Source organism: Apium graveolens, chromosome 8, assembly GCF_009905375.1.
Source record: "Apium graveolens cultivar Ventura chromosome 8, ASM990537v1, whole genome shotgun sequence".
In the NCBI taxonomy this organism is placed as follows: domain Eukaryota; kingdom Viridiplantae; phylum Streptophyta; class Magnoliopsida; order Apiales; family Apiaceae; genus Apium; species Apium graveolens.
In genome coordinates, this window is record NC_133654.1 from 200,519,779 (window position 1) to 200,531,866 (window position 12,088).

A 12,088-nucleotide genomic window follows, 5' to 3' on the forward strand; every position below is an offset into this window, starting at 1 on the left:
CTAGGGTTTATATATATAGGACTAGAAAATTAATACATCTCCAATGCGCCTATTCCAAATCATGTTGCATGTAATAAATACTTTCAACAACTAACAGCTATCCACAATGACAATGAATGCTCAAAACTACTGCACCTCTATTATATATATTAATCCCATCTGCTTTCACATACTGGCCTGTGTTACTGGTTACCGACAGCCATATCCACTTAAGTTGACGGTGTGTATATAAAATATACCTTAAGAAAAGTACACAAACTCTGAGCATTCAATATGGTTATGAACTTTAAATGTAGTGATACTTGGAAATTTACTATGCACCGAATGAAACGAAAAGATTTAACTGCAAATTCTGTTGGTAATCATCCATGCCTATTTAGCAGCAACGGCCAATGAGATTTTACTTTTTCAGGTGTTTCTATAGATTATTAATTTAATTAGTCCGTGACATATATGCATAATTAATCAAGAATTATGTTGCATGTAGCTATTTATCTACTTATCTTTAAGTATGCTTACTACATGTTCTCATTTTGTATATATCAAGATCTGTATATGTAAATTCTATAGTTTGTTACATAAATATATCAAGATCTATCTCATACATAAAGATTAAAATTCAACTGTGAGGTTGTCACCATGTGCATGGTAGATTTGAAATTAATGTGATGTTCAATACATTCGACATTACTGACATTGTCAATTATCAATTTTCTTTCAAAATAGCTAAAAGATACAGCGGCCGAAAGGAGCATCATATAATATTATGGACTAAAATGATTTGTAACTCAGTTTACGAGACTAGCTGGACTTAATGTAAAATTTATACAAAATTTTAACTAAAAACGGGAACTTTATAAAAAATTCCTTACAAAAAATTTTAGTCTAGCCTGGTTTTAATCTAGATTTTCCCACTTCCGCCCCGACAAGATAGTATGTACTTATAAGAACTTAGAAGAAACACTTTTTCCATTTTTTTCTCATTAGATTATAGTGCGTAGCAGTAAATATACAATTTAAATGAGATACTTTCATTAACCTATTTCTAATTCATATAGAAGTCGTTTCTAAAACGGGTCACTTTGATTAGAACCATAAAAGTTAAACATGCAATTAATTTTAGGCTACGACTAGCTACATATACATATTAATTGGTCCGCTAACTATTTGCTATACACTTGTTAAAATCTGATTGAATTATGTGTGCGGGTCCACATACATTAACGTGAAAAAGTGGACTAATTAGTCACCGTCATAATTAATGGTCAATAAATATATGTAAATTAGTATATGTTTAACTTTTCTAATGGCGTGGGATTGTTTAATTTTGATTTTATATTACTCCCTATATGTTTACTTTTCAAATTACATGTTTACTTTAAAAAGAGCACAAATATTCAGAATAGTGAGATTTGATAAGAAAAAGATACATTAATTGCATTAGTTAAATATAATATTTTCTCTATTTTTTAATATATAACATTTGACTTTTTAGCACTTAAGTTTAGGAGTTTTGACCATTTATTTAAAAATATTTTTTTCAAAAAAATCTTTTTGTGAATAAAAATTATAATCTCATATTTTTATTTTTAAAAAGAATTTCTTAAATATGTGGTTGATCTTGAAAATAAATTAAAGATAAGTGGAATAAAGTTAATTTTAAAAACATAAACTTAGGTTAAAGTTGAGGTGGACAACTAATTTGAATTTTTTTTTTCAAAGTGGACATGTAGTAATGTATTATGTACCGAATGGAGTACCAGACTATTATAAATTCTCTCAGAACCAGACTATTATAAATTCTCTCAGCTTAATTACTACTCTTGATTATAAATCGAGTACTACTAGTAGCACTACAGGAAAACAGGACAAAACCGAAGTTATGACATATTATGGATTAAATGGATATATTATGGTTATCACATTATATAGTAGTGTTTTATCGGATTTAGTATTTTGTTTGATTTAATGTATTGATTGTGTTGAATTGTATTATACTGGTGTTATGTTGATTTGGATGTGATGAATTTGTGTTCTGTTGATTTGGATTGATTTGAATGGGTTTGGTATGGGACTGCAGAAAACCTGCAAATTTTTTTAAAAAATTTAGCCTTAAAACCGACCGACAAAAGTCATAACCAACCATTTTTTACCATTACAATTCCCACAAAATCGACCGTTTAACCAGATAACCGACCATCTTCATAAAACCGACCATCTTCTTGACAGGGTGGTCGGTTATATGGTGGTAGGTTATGTGTAGTTAAGTTAGCTTCTGACTTTAAACCGACCATTATACACATTTTAACCACGGTCGATTATGAGTTTCAGTCAATATCTAAAAAGAATACATAACCGACCACTTGTGGTCGGACATGGCACCTTGTGTGCACACGTGATGACACGTATACAAAATGACCCCACATATTGGCTCAACGCAAAGACACATAACTGACCAGCTTGGTTATGATGGTTAAACCCGACTATATCATAACCGACCAGTCTTAAACCGACCACTATGTGTCGTCGGTTTTAAGTCTGTAATCGACCGTTTTTGCTTAAAACCGTCCATTTATGTCGGTCGGTTTTGTCCTGTTTTCCTATAGTGTAGGGAAACATAACTTTCTACATAAAGGATAATATATTTATAGCAGGCTTTCAGCCCAATTATGAAGACGCTGAATATATCCCACATGATCAGAAATTAATTATAAGCTCCCTCAAGAGCGGTGGTGCCCTGTGTATTTGATCCGGCTACAGCCGAGGCAGATTAACTACGAATCAGATAAACTAATATGAGATGTAGAAATTTGTACCTACCCCAAATCTGCATTCTGTCACTATGAGAAACCAAGTTGCTGAAACTAGTACAACAAAATCCTGAGAGTTACAACTATTAACTATATGAGGTTTATATATACTATTACCGTGAACTATGTGTTTATTTCCTGCTTTTCTGGGAAGACTTGGCAAAAGCATTACAAATCTTCCGTTTGTTATTATCGTTATTGTGGTGGTTGTTCCCCGCCATCCTTGCTGTACTTCTATTTTGAAACTGCTGAGCTCCCTTTACAAAGAACTTCAATTTCCATAATGTTGACTCGCTCTGCATAAAAATACACCATCAAGAACACAACTCTAGTACAACTAATAATTTTCTAATATCAAATAATTAGACCATTGAAATTATTACCAAGGAATCAATGTTAAGGTCCACCTCTTGACTAGTTGCAGGAAAGCTTGGGTAATCTTGGGAAACAATTATAAGCGCTCTGTCAAGATCTTCTGGAGATAAACTTGTCAGAGCTGAACTAAGTTTCTTTTTCTCTTCAGTCGACATTCTCCTGTAAAATTTTTCAATTACTTTAGTGGTAGACAACATTCTAAATAGTATATGATAAATTACATAAATATTTCCAGATTGGTAAAGTATTCTGGATAAGAATTACAACTGGTGGGAAATGACTTCAAAGTTCAACCATTTAACAAAAAAATGAGTGTTCCTAAAGTATAAGTAGGTTCACATAGCAATAGAGAACTATCTACAAAGAAAGGGTAAAGCGCAAAATACCACTAATTTTATTGTAATGGTGATACCATGAAAAAACACTCTTGGAGACAATACAAGGTTACCTAACGAGCCAAAGTACTTGTTGCAAAACGCTAGTAAACTCTGACATCTATAAAACATGAAGATGTCAGTAGGAAGGGCATAAAGGGGGCTCTTAGTTGCACCTAGGAAAAAGCACATACTTACGTAGAATTTGCAATGCTTATAACCTAAGGTGAAGCTCAAGAGGTACACACTTCACCTTGAGAGGTGCAAAACCAAATGCGAGAGGAGTTAGTCCCTCACCTTGTCTTTCTCTTCTTTGTGAGGTTGTACTCTACTTTTCTTCTGACTGTTTCATCGCAAGTTTAAAAGACAAATTCAAACTTAACAATGAAATTCTGGACGTAGAAAATTAATTATTTCTTGCAGGCTATTTTTCAAAAATTAAACAATTGACCATTCTCTTACTTAACCCTAGTTAGCACTAGTGTGTCTACATTAAAATTGAACATTTAGTATACTAAATGAGATAAATAAAAACTAAAGTTTCACATTAAAAACAAGGCACCTAGCCTACCTTGTGTGTCTCACTCAGCCTCATGTATTCAACAAATGCCCCCACTTCGCATGGGAGGCTATTAAATTTATATTTTGGGTCGTGGGAAGGTACAGTGTAGAAGATGGTGGACCCACAAGTCAAATGGAGGGAAAGGTGGGATATATATGGAACCAATATTGATAATATTAAAACTGTATAAATAAATAAATTAATGATAGATAATATAATTTAGGGAGCTGATAATTAACCTCCACAATTTACCGATCAAACTCTAATGTACAATTCCATGTTCATGATGTACTATTTATAATATACATGACGTATTACACAGGTGCAGGAGGTGGAGCTTAAATAGCTAAAGTTGGATTTTATCGATCAAATGGCTAAAATTTATTGAAAGAATATACTAGAAACAATAATTAAAAATAATAAATAAATGAACAGTTGAAATGAACTAATAAGTAACAATAAATCGTATAAAAATGAGAATCAAGAAGAATAAGCTACTCCCTTTGCAATTGATTATAGGTCAACAGACGTTTATTACATCACTTAAAGTGTTTTGGCCCCATGTTAAAACTTTCTCATTTTGCATTTCTTTTCTTTTATGAAAAGAAATTAAGCATATGCTTTTATTCTTAAAGAGAAAAGTTTAAAAAATTATTTTAGCTTATAATGAGAGCAACCTGTAACGAAGTGTGTGTAAAAATTCCAGCAACCTATAATGAGAGCAAGAGGGAGTACTAAATTTCTAACAATAATTGTATATTTAAAGGTAACTTACATAGAAATTAATAGTGTGTTCTGAAAATCCTTAACTTTTCAAGAAAGGAAAGACAGAGAATTGATTTGTTCAACTTGTTCCCAAATGATTTTTTTAGAAGAAATGGAAAACAAAGCTAATAAATAAGAAAGAAATTCCTAATACATTTGTTTACAAATTTTTCTTCCTATTTTGGAAATATTAGGATAGAAGGAAAAGAATCATTTTTCTACTCTTTTCTTTCTTGAGTTCGGGAACACTATATAACTTATTTTCAACAACGAAGGGTGAGAGATAATAAAAGTCATTATATTACGGCCACGGCGTATTTGAGCATGACTTTGTAAAATTTAACGAAGACAAAGCCAAAAAAAGGTCTACTAATATATACACGTGTATTAAATAAAATTTGTACAAACATAGTTAGTTTATGTTTATATAGTTTTATGTCTAGTAAACTCTTAGGGTTATAAGCAGATTTGATAACTGATCTAAATGAGACAGCAGATTTTGAATAAGAAGTTGAAAAGCCGCTATAGATTATACTAATATAGGCCATCCTACCCACTAATTCAGGTCTGCAATCATTGGTTTCAATGCACAAGAACTCGAATTGCCAATTGTTTCCCATTCATTACTGTTAGACAGATGCAATCAATGATTGACAGAAATATAATTAGGGATGCGTAAGAAGCTGAGCCAGAAATAGCTGAAACTTAAAAGATGTAAGAATAAACCTGCAGTTTTGAAGCACCATATCTCTTAGTTCCTCCAGATCCCTATCAACCTTTTCAAGCTGAAAATAAAAAATCATATGACTTGCATATCTAAAAGATATTGTGGTATGCTCAAGTTTATGAATAGATATTGGTTTACCTCAATGTTTAGATCTTTCGTTATCCTGGCATGAGTAGCTTCCTGAGCGAGCTGCATATCTATCTGAGCGCCTGCTTCTTCTTCATTCCGATTTTTCTCCTGTAAGTGACAGTTATCAATTAAAAAATTCTTCAAATCATAAATAAGAAACTCTATGAATAAGACACATAAAAACATCTCATAACTCATGCAGGACAAGCAGGAAAAAAAATAAAATGATAGATAATTACGGATTAACCTCATAAAACCCACGAGCTTAAGTATTTCTTAACCGCAGAAGAGATGAATTTGCATACCAGAACAAGAGAGAGATCAATCTCAATTCAATCAATCGATCAAACTTCAAAGTCTTCCTAATAATAAAAGATTGGATATAGAATTAAATCCCTAAAACTTAACCGTTGAGAAAAATCATCTTAATACAAGAAGCAAATTATTTTCTTACTCTCTACCATAATCTAGAATATTCATACTAATATGTATAGTATAACTTTAGAATAATTACAATTAAATCTATTCCTAACTAATAACATAAAATATAGACAAACTAATATTAAATTTTTCATTCCACACTAGTAAACATCTTAAAAACGAGATCTAAAACAGGTAAGTAAATAAAACCATAATAACACTCCAAGGGGACAGATCTGAAATCTTAATAATGTAGGACCGAAATGTTTACCTCTTCATCTACTTTTGGCAGAAGTTGCAACCATTTCTCATCAACTTTTCCCAGCAAAGTTTTTGCCATAACGTGAACATCATCCCTTTCATCATTATATTTCATTGCATTTTCAAATATCAATCTCACATCTGCATATATTTCTCTGACGCTACTATATCCAGTGTCATCCTTGAACTCCATTTTATTTTTAATTGTACTGAAGTCCATTGGCTTTTTGATCACCTGGTATAGAACATCTAAAGCACATTATGTAAACAACTAATGCTGAAAGAATCATAAAAAATTGATTGGGGGTACAGAGAGTTAGTATGACTACTGGCACAGAGACATGGTGGTTCAAATAGCAAACCATTAGAAAAGGGGTAAAAAACAGAAAAGCTTTACATCATAGTAGTCGTGCAAACCAAGACCTACGACATCCACAGGTTGCATAAAAGGCCCTGCCCATTTGTGCTGAGTAATCTGAGAAGTAAACACAAGCATGTCAAATTACTTTATTTGTATTTGGATACCAATTAACCAAACTCGTATTACCTCTTAACAATAAAATAATTAAATTTTAAATAAGGTTGAGGTCATAGATACAACTTACAAGTCCAATGACGAGTTCCGATCTTTATGACTTTCATATAACCATACAGTAATACACCATAAAAGCTAAATCAAACAAGACCAGTATCAAGTTATATACTTCATCCTTGCCAAAGTATAAATTCATCTTCACTTAGAAAAGTCCCATTTTACCCGGCATAATATAAAGTCAATGTGCTTCATATATAAGGAAACAAGTATTCCCTGATCATATCGGATAAATCTTGATGAACTTCATTAATTTAGAAAAACATAAAGATTGGAACTCAAAAGAGAAACCCTCCCTGTTTTTATGCTTCACAATGCAAAAGCTAATGACTTTGATATTTTAATAACAGAAATTCAGGGTGGAATCCTTATGGAAAACAAACATTTCGAGATAAAATTGCAATGATCTCTACTTACCTGTCTTATTATCGTGCCAAACTGGCGCATAAGCTCTTGCATTCTCTTCACTGCAGCTGACTCCCTACGTGATACATCCTGCTGTCTCTTTCTAAAGTTAGTTAGATGCTTATCCTTATCCTTGTCCTTTGGAATTGAACTACCTTTAGAAGTATTCAGTTGCCTTTTACGTGAGTAGAACTGCTCAACTTTGTTTAGTGTTTGCTCCAGCTGCATGAATAAGATTGTGTAGGTTATAAATGTTAAAATATATTTAGGCTTTAATAAGTAAGAAAGACATTAAACTACCAGTAACTGAATTGACAGCATCATGCAGGTAATTGGAATGGTATTTTCCATCATATATATAGCAGATGATCATAAAACTATTTCCAAATGTATTAGTAGAAAATATTAACTACGTGATAATATAATTGTACATTTGCATAACCTAGAATCCTGAACTAGCACCAAACTTCGAAATCTAATATAGAATAACTAAAAAAAGAAAACAATTGACTTCATCTCCACGGAATCATTAGGTTTGAGGACCCCGGACAGTTGAATACAAGACGCAGCCTGCTGAAATCATTATAAGGTTGGTAACTGACTTTCAGATGTAACAATACAAAATCTAAGTGCTAAACCATAGTAAATTAAAAGCTATTGCTTAAATTTTTTAAAATATTCTGGACTTCGATATAGCAAGAAGAAAGAAATATAAAAATTTATGGAGCTAGACAAAAAATAAAACTTATATAGGTTATCCAAAGTTTTCACTTTTCAGCAAACCAGTTTACATGATGGACTAATTGAGAGATCGGAAAACAAGTCCCAAGACCACAGGTTACTCAATCTATTAATATAGTTTTCCTAGAGTTCCAAAAAAAGTAGTCCCAAAATACATCAAAAGAGCATAAATTTTTATAAATATACTACAAACTGATAAGAGTAGCAATGGACCAGAAGGTATAAGGTGATAGTAATTTGTCATCGTCCGAAAAATGCACATACCTCCCTGCCATAGAAAATAAGTAAATAACAAATCCTACTATCTACAAAGCCTCACATCAGTCAAAATTGAAGTATATCCTTAAAGAGTGTGCAAAAGTCGAAGTCTCACATAAACTAATTGGGAAGGAGGGACTAATCTACTAACTTATAAGAACTTGTATCGGATGACACAATGTTGGTTTCATTTAACTAACCTGATCAACCTTCATGAACATATGGTCAACACGTTGCGCAAAATCCTCCACATCTTTACCATTGCCATCCAAATATTGAGGATCTGCTTTTATGTCCGGGATTGATGCGTTTACAATTTCCATCTCTATAAAGAAATGTAAAAACATATGTTAAAACATCTTCACAAATTTAAATAACTAATACCACGATTTTTCCCACAAACTTTGAGAAAACAAGAGATTGTTGTATGTGACAGGTTCGAGATCAAGATCTGTCCAGAACAGAAAACGACAAGCCCAAGATATACACTTAACCTTCAAGAAATATATAATTGCTGTTCCGGGAGATACAATTATGTGCTTACACATAAAGTAAGAGGTAGGACAATTATTTTACCCAATAATCCAACTATCGATTTAATATCCTTAATACCCAGTGTTCTAGCTTCAACCACTACTCTCCAAAAATAAAATATTTTCGAGACAACATTCATAATGATCACAAAACCTCTTTGGCCCTTAACTTTCTTATCTAACATGAACTTAAATCATTGGAACATATAGAAACATTAACCACCATGGATTTAACGAGCGAGTTTAAACAGAGAAATTACTATGGGGGGGGGGGAGGTTGAAAGATTTATAGAGGAGTTAATTAAAAAAACTAATCAACTTTCACTTTTTTCGCATTAGAACTACTATTGTTAGTTTTGCAATAACAATCGAACCATAATTAAAGTCGGAGCTCTATAGTCTAGTCATATAAACCTCGGTAAATAAAGCTGATGTGACAAACTTTGGTTAGTAACACCTGGTGACAGCCACATTAGAAAGGAATATTAATATTACTTCCAGTCTATTTTTTCATCTGAATCGTTAAGTTAAACCTTTCCTTCACCTACATAGGCTACATTATCGTAAGAAACTACATAATCTATTCTCCTTCCACATCATTAACCAAGGTTATTAATCTCACATTTTGCACATTTAATGAATTTTATTCGGAATTTTTAGCAAAGAATAAACAATTTAAAGTGCTACAAAAAAAATTGACTGACCTTTCGAATTCAACTCATTTATGGAGATATGTATAACTTAGGAAGAAAGCTGAGGAAAGGTATTGGGGAAATACCAAAGGTAAAAGAAACAGCACATCCCTACAATCATCTCAGAAATATAAGGTTAGACTAGCTATAGCTGACATAAAGATGAGGAAATAAAGTAGCTGGTGACTTCCAAATGTAGTCTCTCTCTCTTAGAAACAAAAGGCAAGTTATAGACTAGCTATAGCCTACATAAAATTGAGGAACTAACGTCCAAATTTACATTCTTTTCTCTCTCTTTTTTGTTTATCTTTTTCAAAACATGGAAAGTCCAATGGTTTTAGGACCGTTCCTTCCAAAGTAGCTCCCTATAGGACACTAAGATAACTCATTTAAAAACAATTAGCTAGATGCCCTAGGTACCATCCTTCAAACATCCTACACCATTTTCCTTTCCTCCCACTAGGATGCGTAGGCAACATACCACTTGACAAGAATGTATACCAAGACCCACAACAATGGCACCTTCTGAATTCCCTTCCCTTGAGACCTCCCCATGTCATCACGTTATCTCTCCCACTTTGGTGTCATGGCAGTTACTTGAAAAAAAATGTATAAAAATTCCCTTTCAAAGCCGACATTAATTATAGGGTTCACGTGAAATTTCTCACCCACCTTAATGGGTCATAATCCCCATTTATTTATCAATTTATTATAACTTACATATTTAATACAAATTTAAAACTCTCTACATCTCTTTCTAACCTAATTTAGCAGCGTTCCTAGCCCCTTGTATATTCCCCGCAATGTTCAATACTTTAAAAAACTATATTTAATTTCCAATCACGAATACAGCCTCCACGAGTTCATTAATTGTTTTCCAACCAACACAAAATCAACAAACAAAAGCTTAGCATGTCACATCCTCGAACCTCAAGCTGTCAGTTCACAATGTACTCAACATCATAATTCACTTCAAATACATATTATACTAATCAATCGTAATTGTTCATTCTTTGTCGAAATTTTATCAAATCTATACAAATCATCCGAAAAACAATATCGTCAATAGACTCTAATTGCTCACTACAATTCAGTACTACACAAAGAAATTACACAAACACATACGCAGTAAAAGTGTATAAAACGCGAAATTATCGACTTGTATCATGCTTACGGAGACTACAAATCGAACAAAAACAAGCACAAGAAGCACAGAAAGAAAATTATGTCAGAATCTAAAGCAATTGAATTACAATTTATTTATGTAAAATGTATGCAATTATTCAAGAATGAGTGGAGTAAAAAAATTTACCGCGAGTAGAGGAAAAGTGAAGAACCCTAGATAGCAGTTGCTGAGTGTATGTATAAAACGATTGTAGGCTGTGACGTAACTCTCTTTGAATAATTCTGGTAAATTAGGCAAGTTGTGCGACAGAAGACGATGACGCTCTCTCACATGTGCAACTCAAATTTATACTTTTCTATTAGCTTTTTAATTTGCTTTTTTTTTCGAAAAAATAAGAGAAAAAAAAATCAATTATAAAGAACACTAGCATGTAAACAAGTAAACAGAAGGGTAGGCGCGAAATACGCCCCTCCCAATTTTTAAGCATATTCGACAGAGATTGCTAATAAAATTGTCCAATCATAATAAATTATTAAATAATATTATTTTTTAATTTTCTCACACATCCATGTCACTCTTGCCAATATTTATTAAAATTTTGTTCCAATAGTTAAACAACTTTAAAGATTGTCCATGTGATCTCTCTATATTATTTTATATTTAGTTCAATATAAAAATGGGTTGAATAATATATATTTTAGATTTTTTTATTACTTTTTGCTAATTTAAAAAGTTGTGCCAAATTTTGACATGGTAAATAAGGTGGGTAACCCTTATGGGAGATGTTAGTATATCAAAAATTTAGCTCAAAATGTTTCATTAGTACGTTATACGTGAATGGTATCATTCCTGATGCGTAGCACGGAATGACACATCACCCCCTTTTAAAAATATACAGTTACGACTTACCACCAGTGTTACAGATTTCGGAAATCGGAATTATTTGGTAGAGGTACCGATTTACGATTTATCGGATGATTTTTAAAAAAACGGATGATTTATCGATGATTTATCAGAAATCGGTCAAATTGGACAAATATTTTTAACTGATTTTTGAGTGATTTATCGGCGATTTTTGAAAAATCGGCCGATTTTTATAACAGAGCTTACGACAGACAATTGTCAGCAAAACTGAAGGGTAGTGTAGGGCCTCTCTTCCTCTTTTTTGGTCTATTTTGATAATTCTCTCTGCAAAGAATATCTTAGATATAATATTGCATTTAGGTTGTTGTTTCCCTTCAAAAGATTTTTATGGATAAAAATATAATTTAATTAAAAAATTATGATCAATTATAACATGATAAAATATAAATTTTAT

General features: G+C 32.2%; 1 protein-coding gene across 2 annotated transcripts; it reads right to left on the reverse strand.

Annotated features, from left to right (window-relative positions):
* Positions 1–2,694: 2,694 nt before the first annotated feature.
* Positions 2,695–11,124, reverse strand: LOC141678472 (transcription factor GTE6-like). Of its 2 annotated transcripts, XM_074484803.1 has the most exons (10): positions 10,957–11,124; positions 9,657–9,755; positions 8,620–8,744; positions 7,433–7,642; positions 6,821–6,898; positions 6,434–6,658; positions 5,752–5,850; positions 5,613–5,671; positions 3,194–3,344; positions 2,695–3,106 (listed from the first exon to the last, which is right to left on the reverse strand). In XM_074484803.1, the coding sequence occupies exons 3-10, from the start codon at positions 8,740–8,742 to the stop codon at positions 2,942–2,944; spliced, it is 1,110 nt and encodes a 369-aa protein (XP_074340904.1). In that variant the 5' UTR covers positions 8,743–8,744; positions 9,657–9,755; positions 10,957–11,124; the 3' UTR covers positions 2,695–2,941. The 2 variants fall into 2 exon arrangements, with proteins under 2 accessions (XP_074340904.1, XP_074340903.1); XM_074484802.1 differs by lacking the exon at positions 9,657–9,755 and having other exon boundaries at positions 10,957–11,122.
* Between the last annotated feature and the right edge of the window lie 964 nt (positions 11,125–12,088).

Excerpts from the sequence above, each read along its gene's own strand:
- LOC141678472 (XM_074484803.1), bottom strand. The coding sequence starts at position 8,742 with ATGGAAATTGTAAACGCATCAATCCCGGACATAAAAGCAGATCCTCAA. Across the intron at positions 5,851-6,433 it reads TGCCAAAAGTAGATGAAGAG|GAGAAAAATCGGAATGAAGA; the intron begins GTAAACATTTCG and ends TGTCACTTACAG. Across the intron at positions 5,672-5,751 it reads CGAAAGATCTAAACATTGAG|CTTGAAAAGGTTGATAGGGA; the intron begins GTAAACCAATAT and ends TTTTATTTTCAG.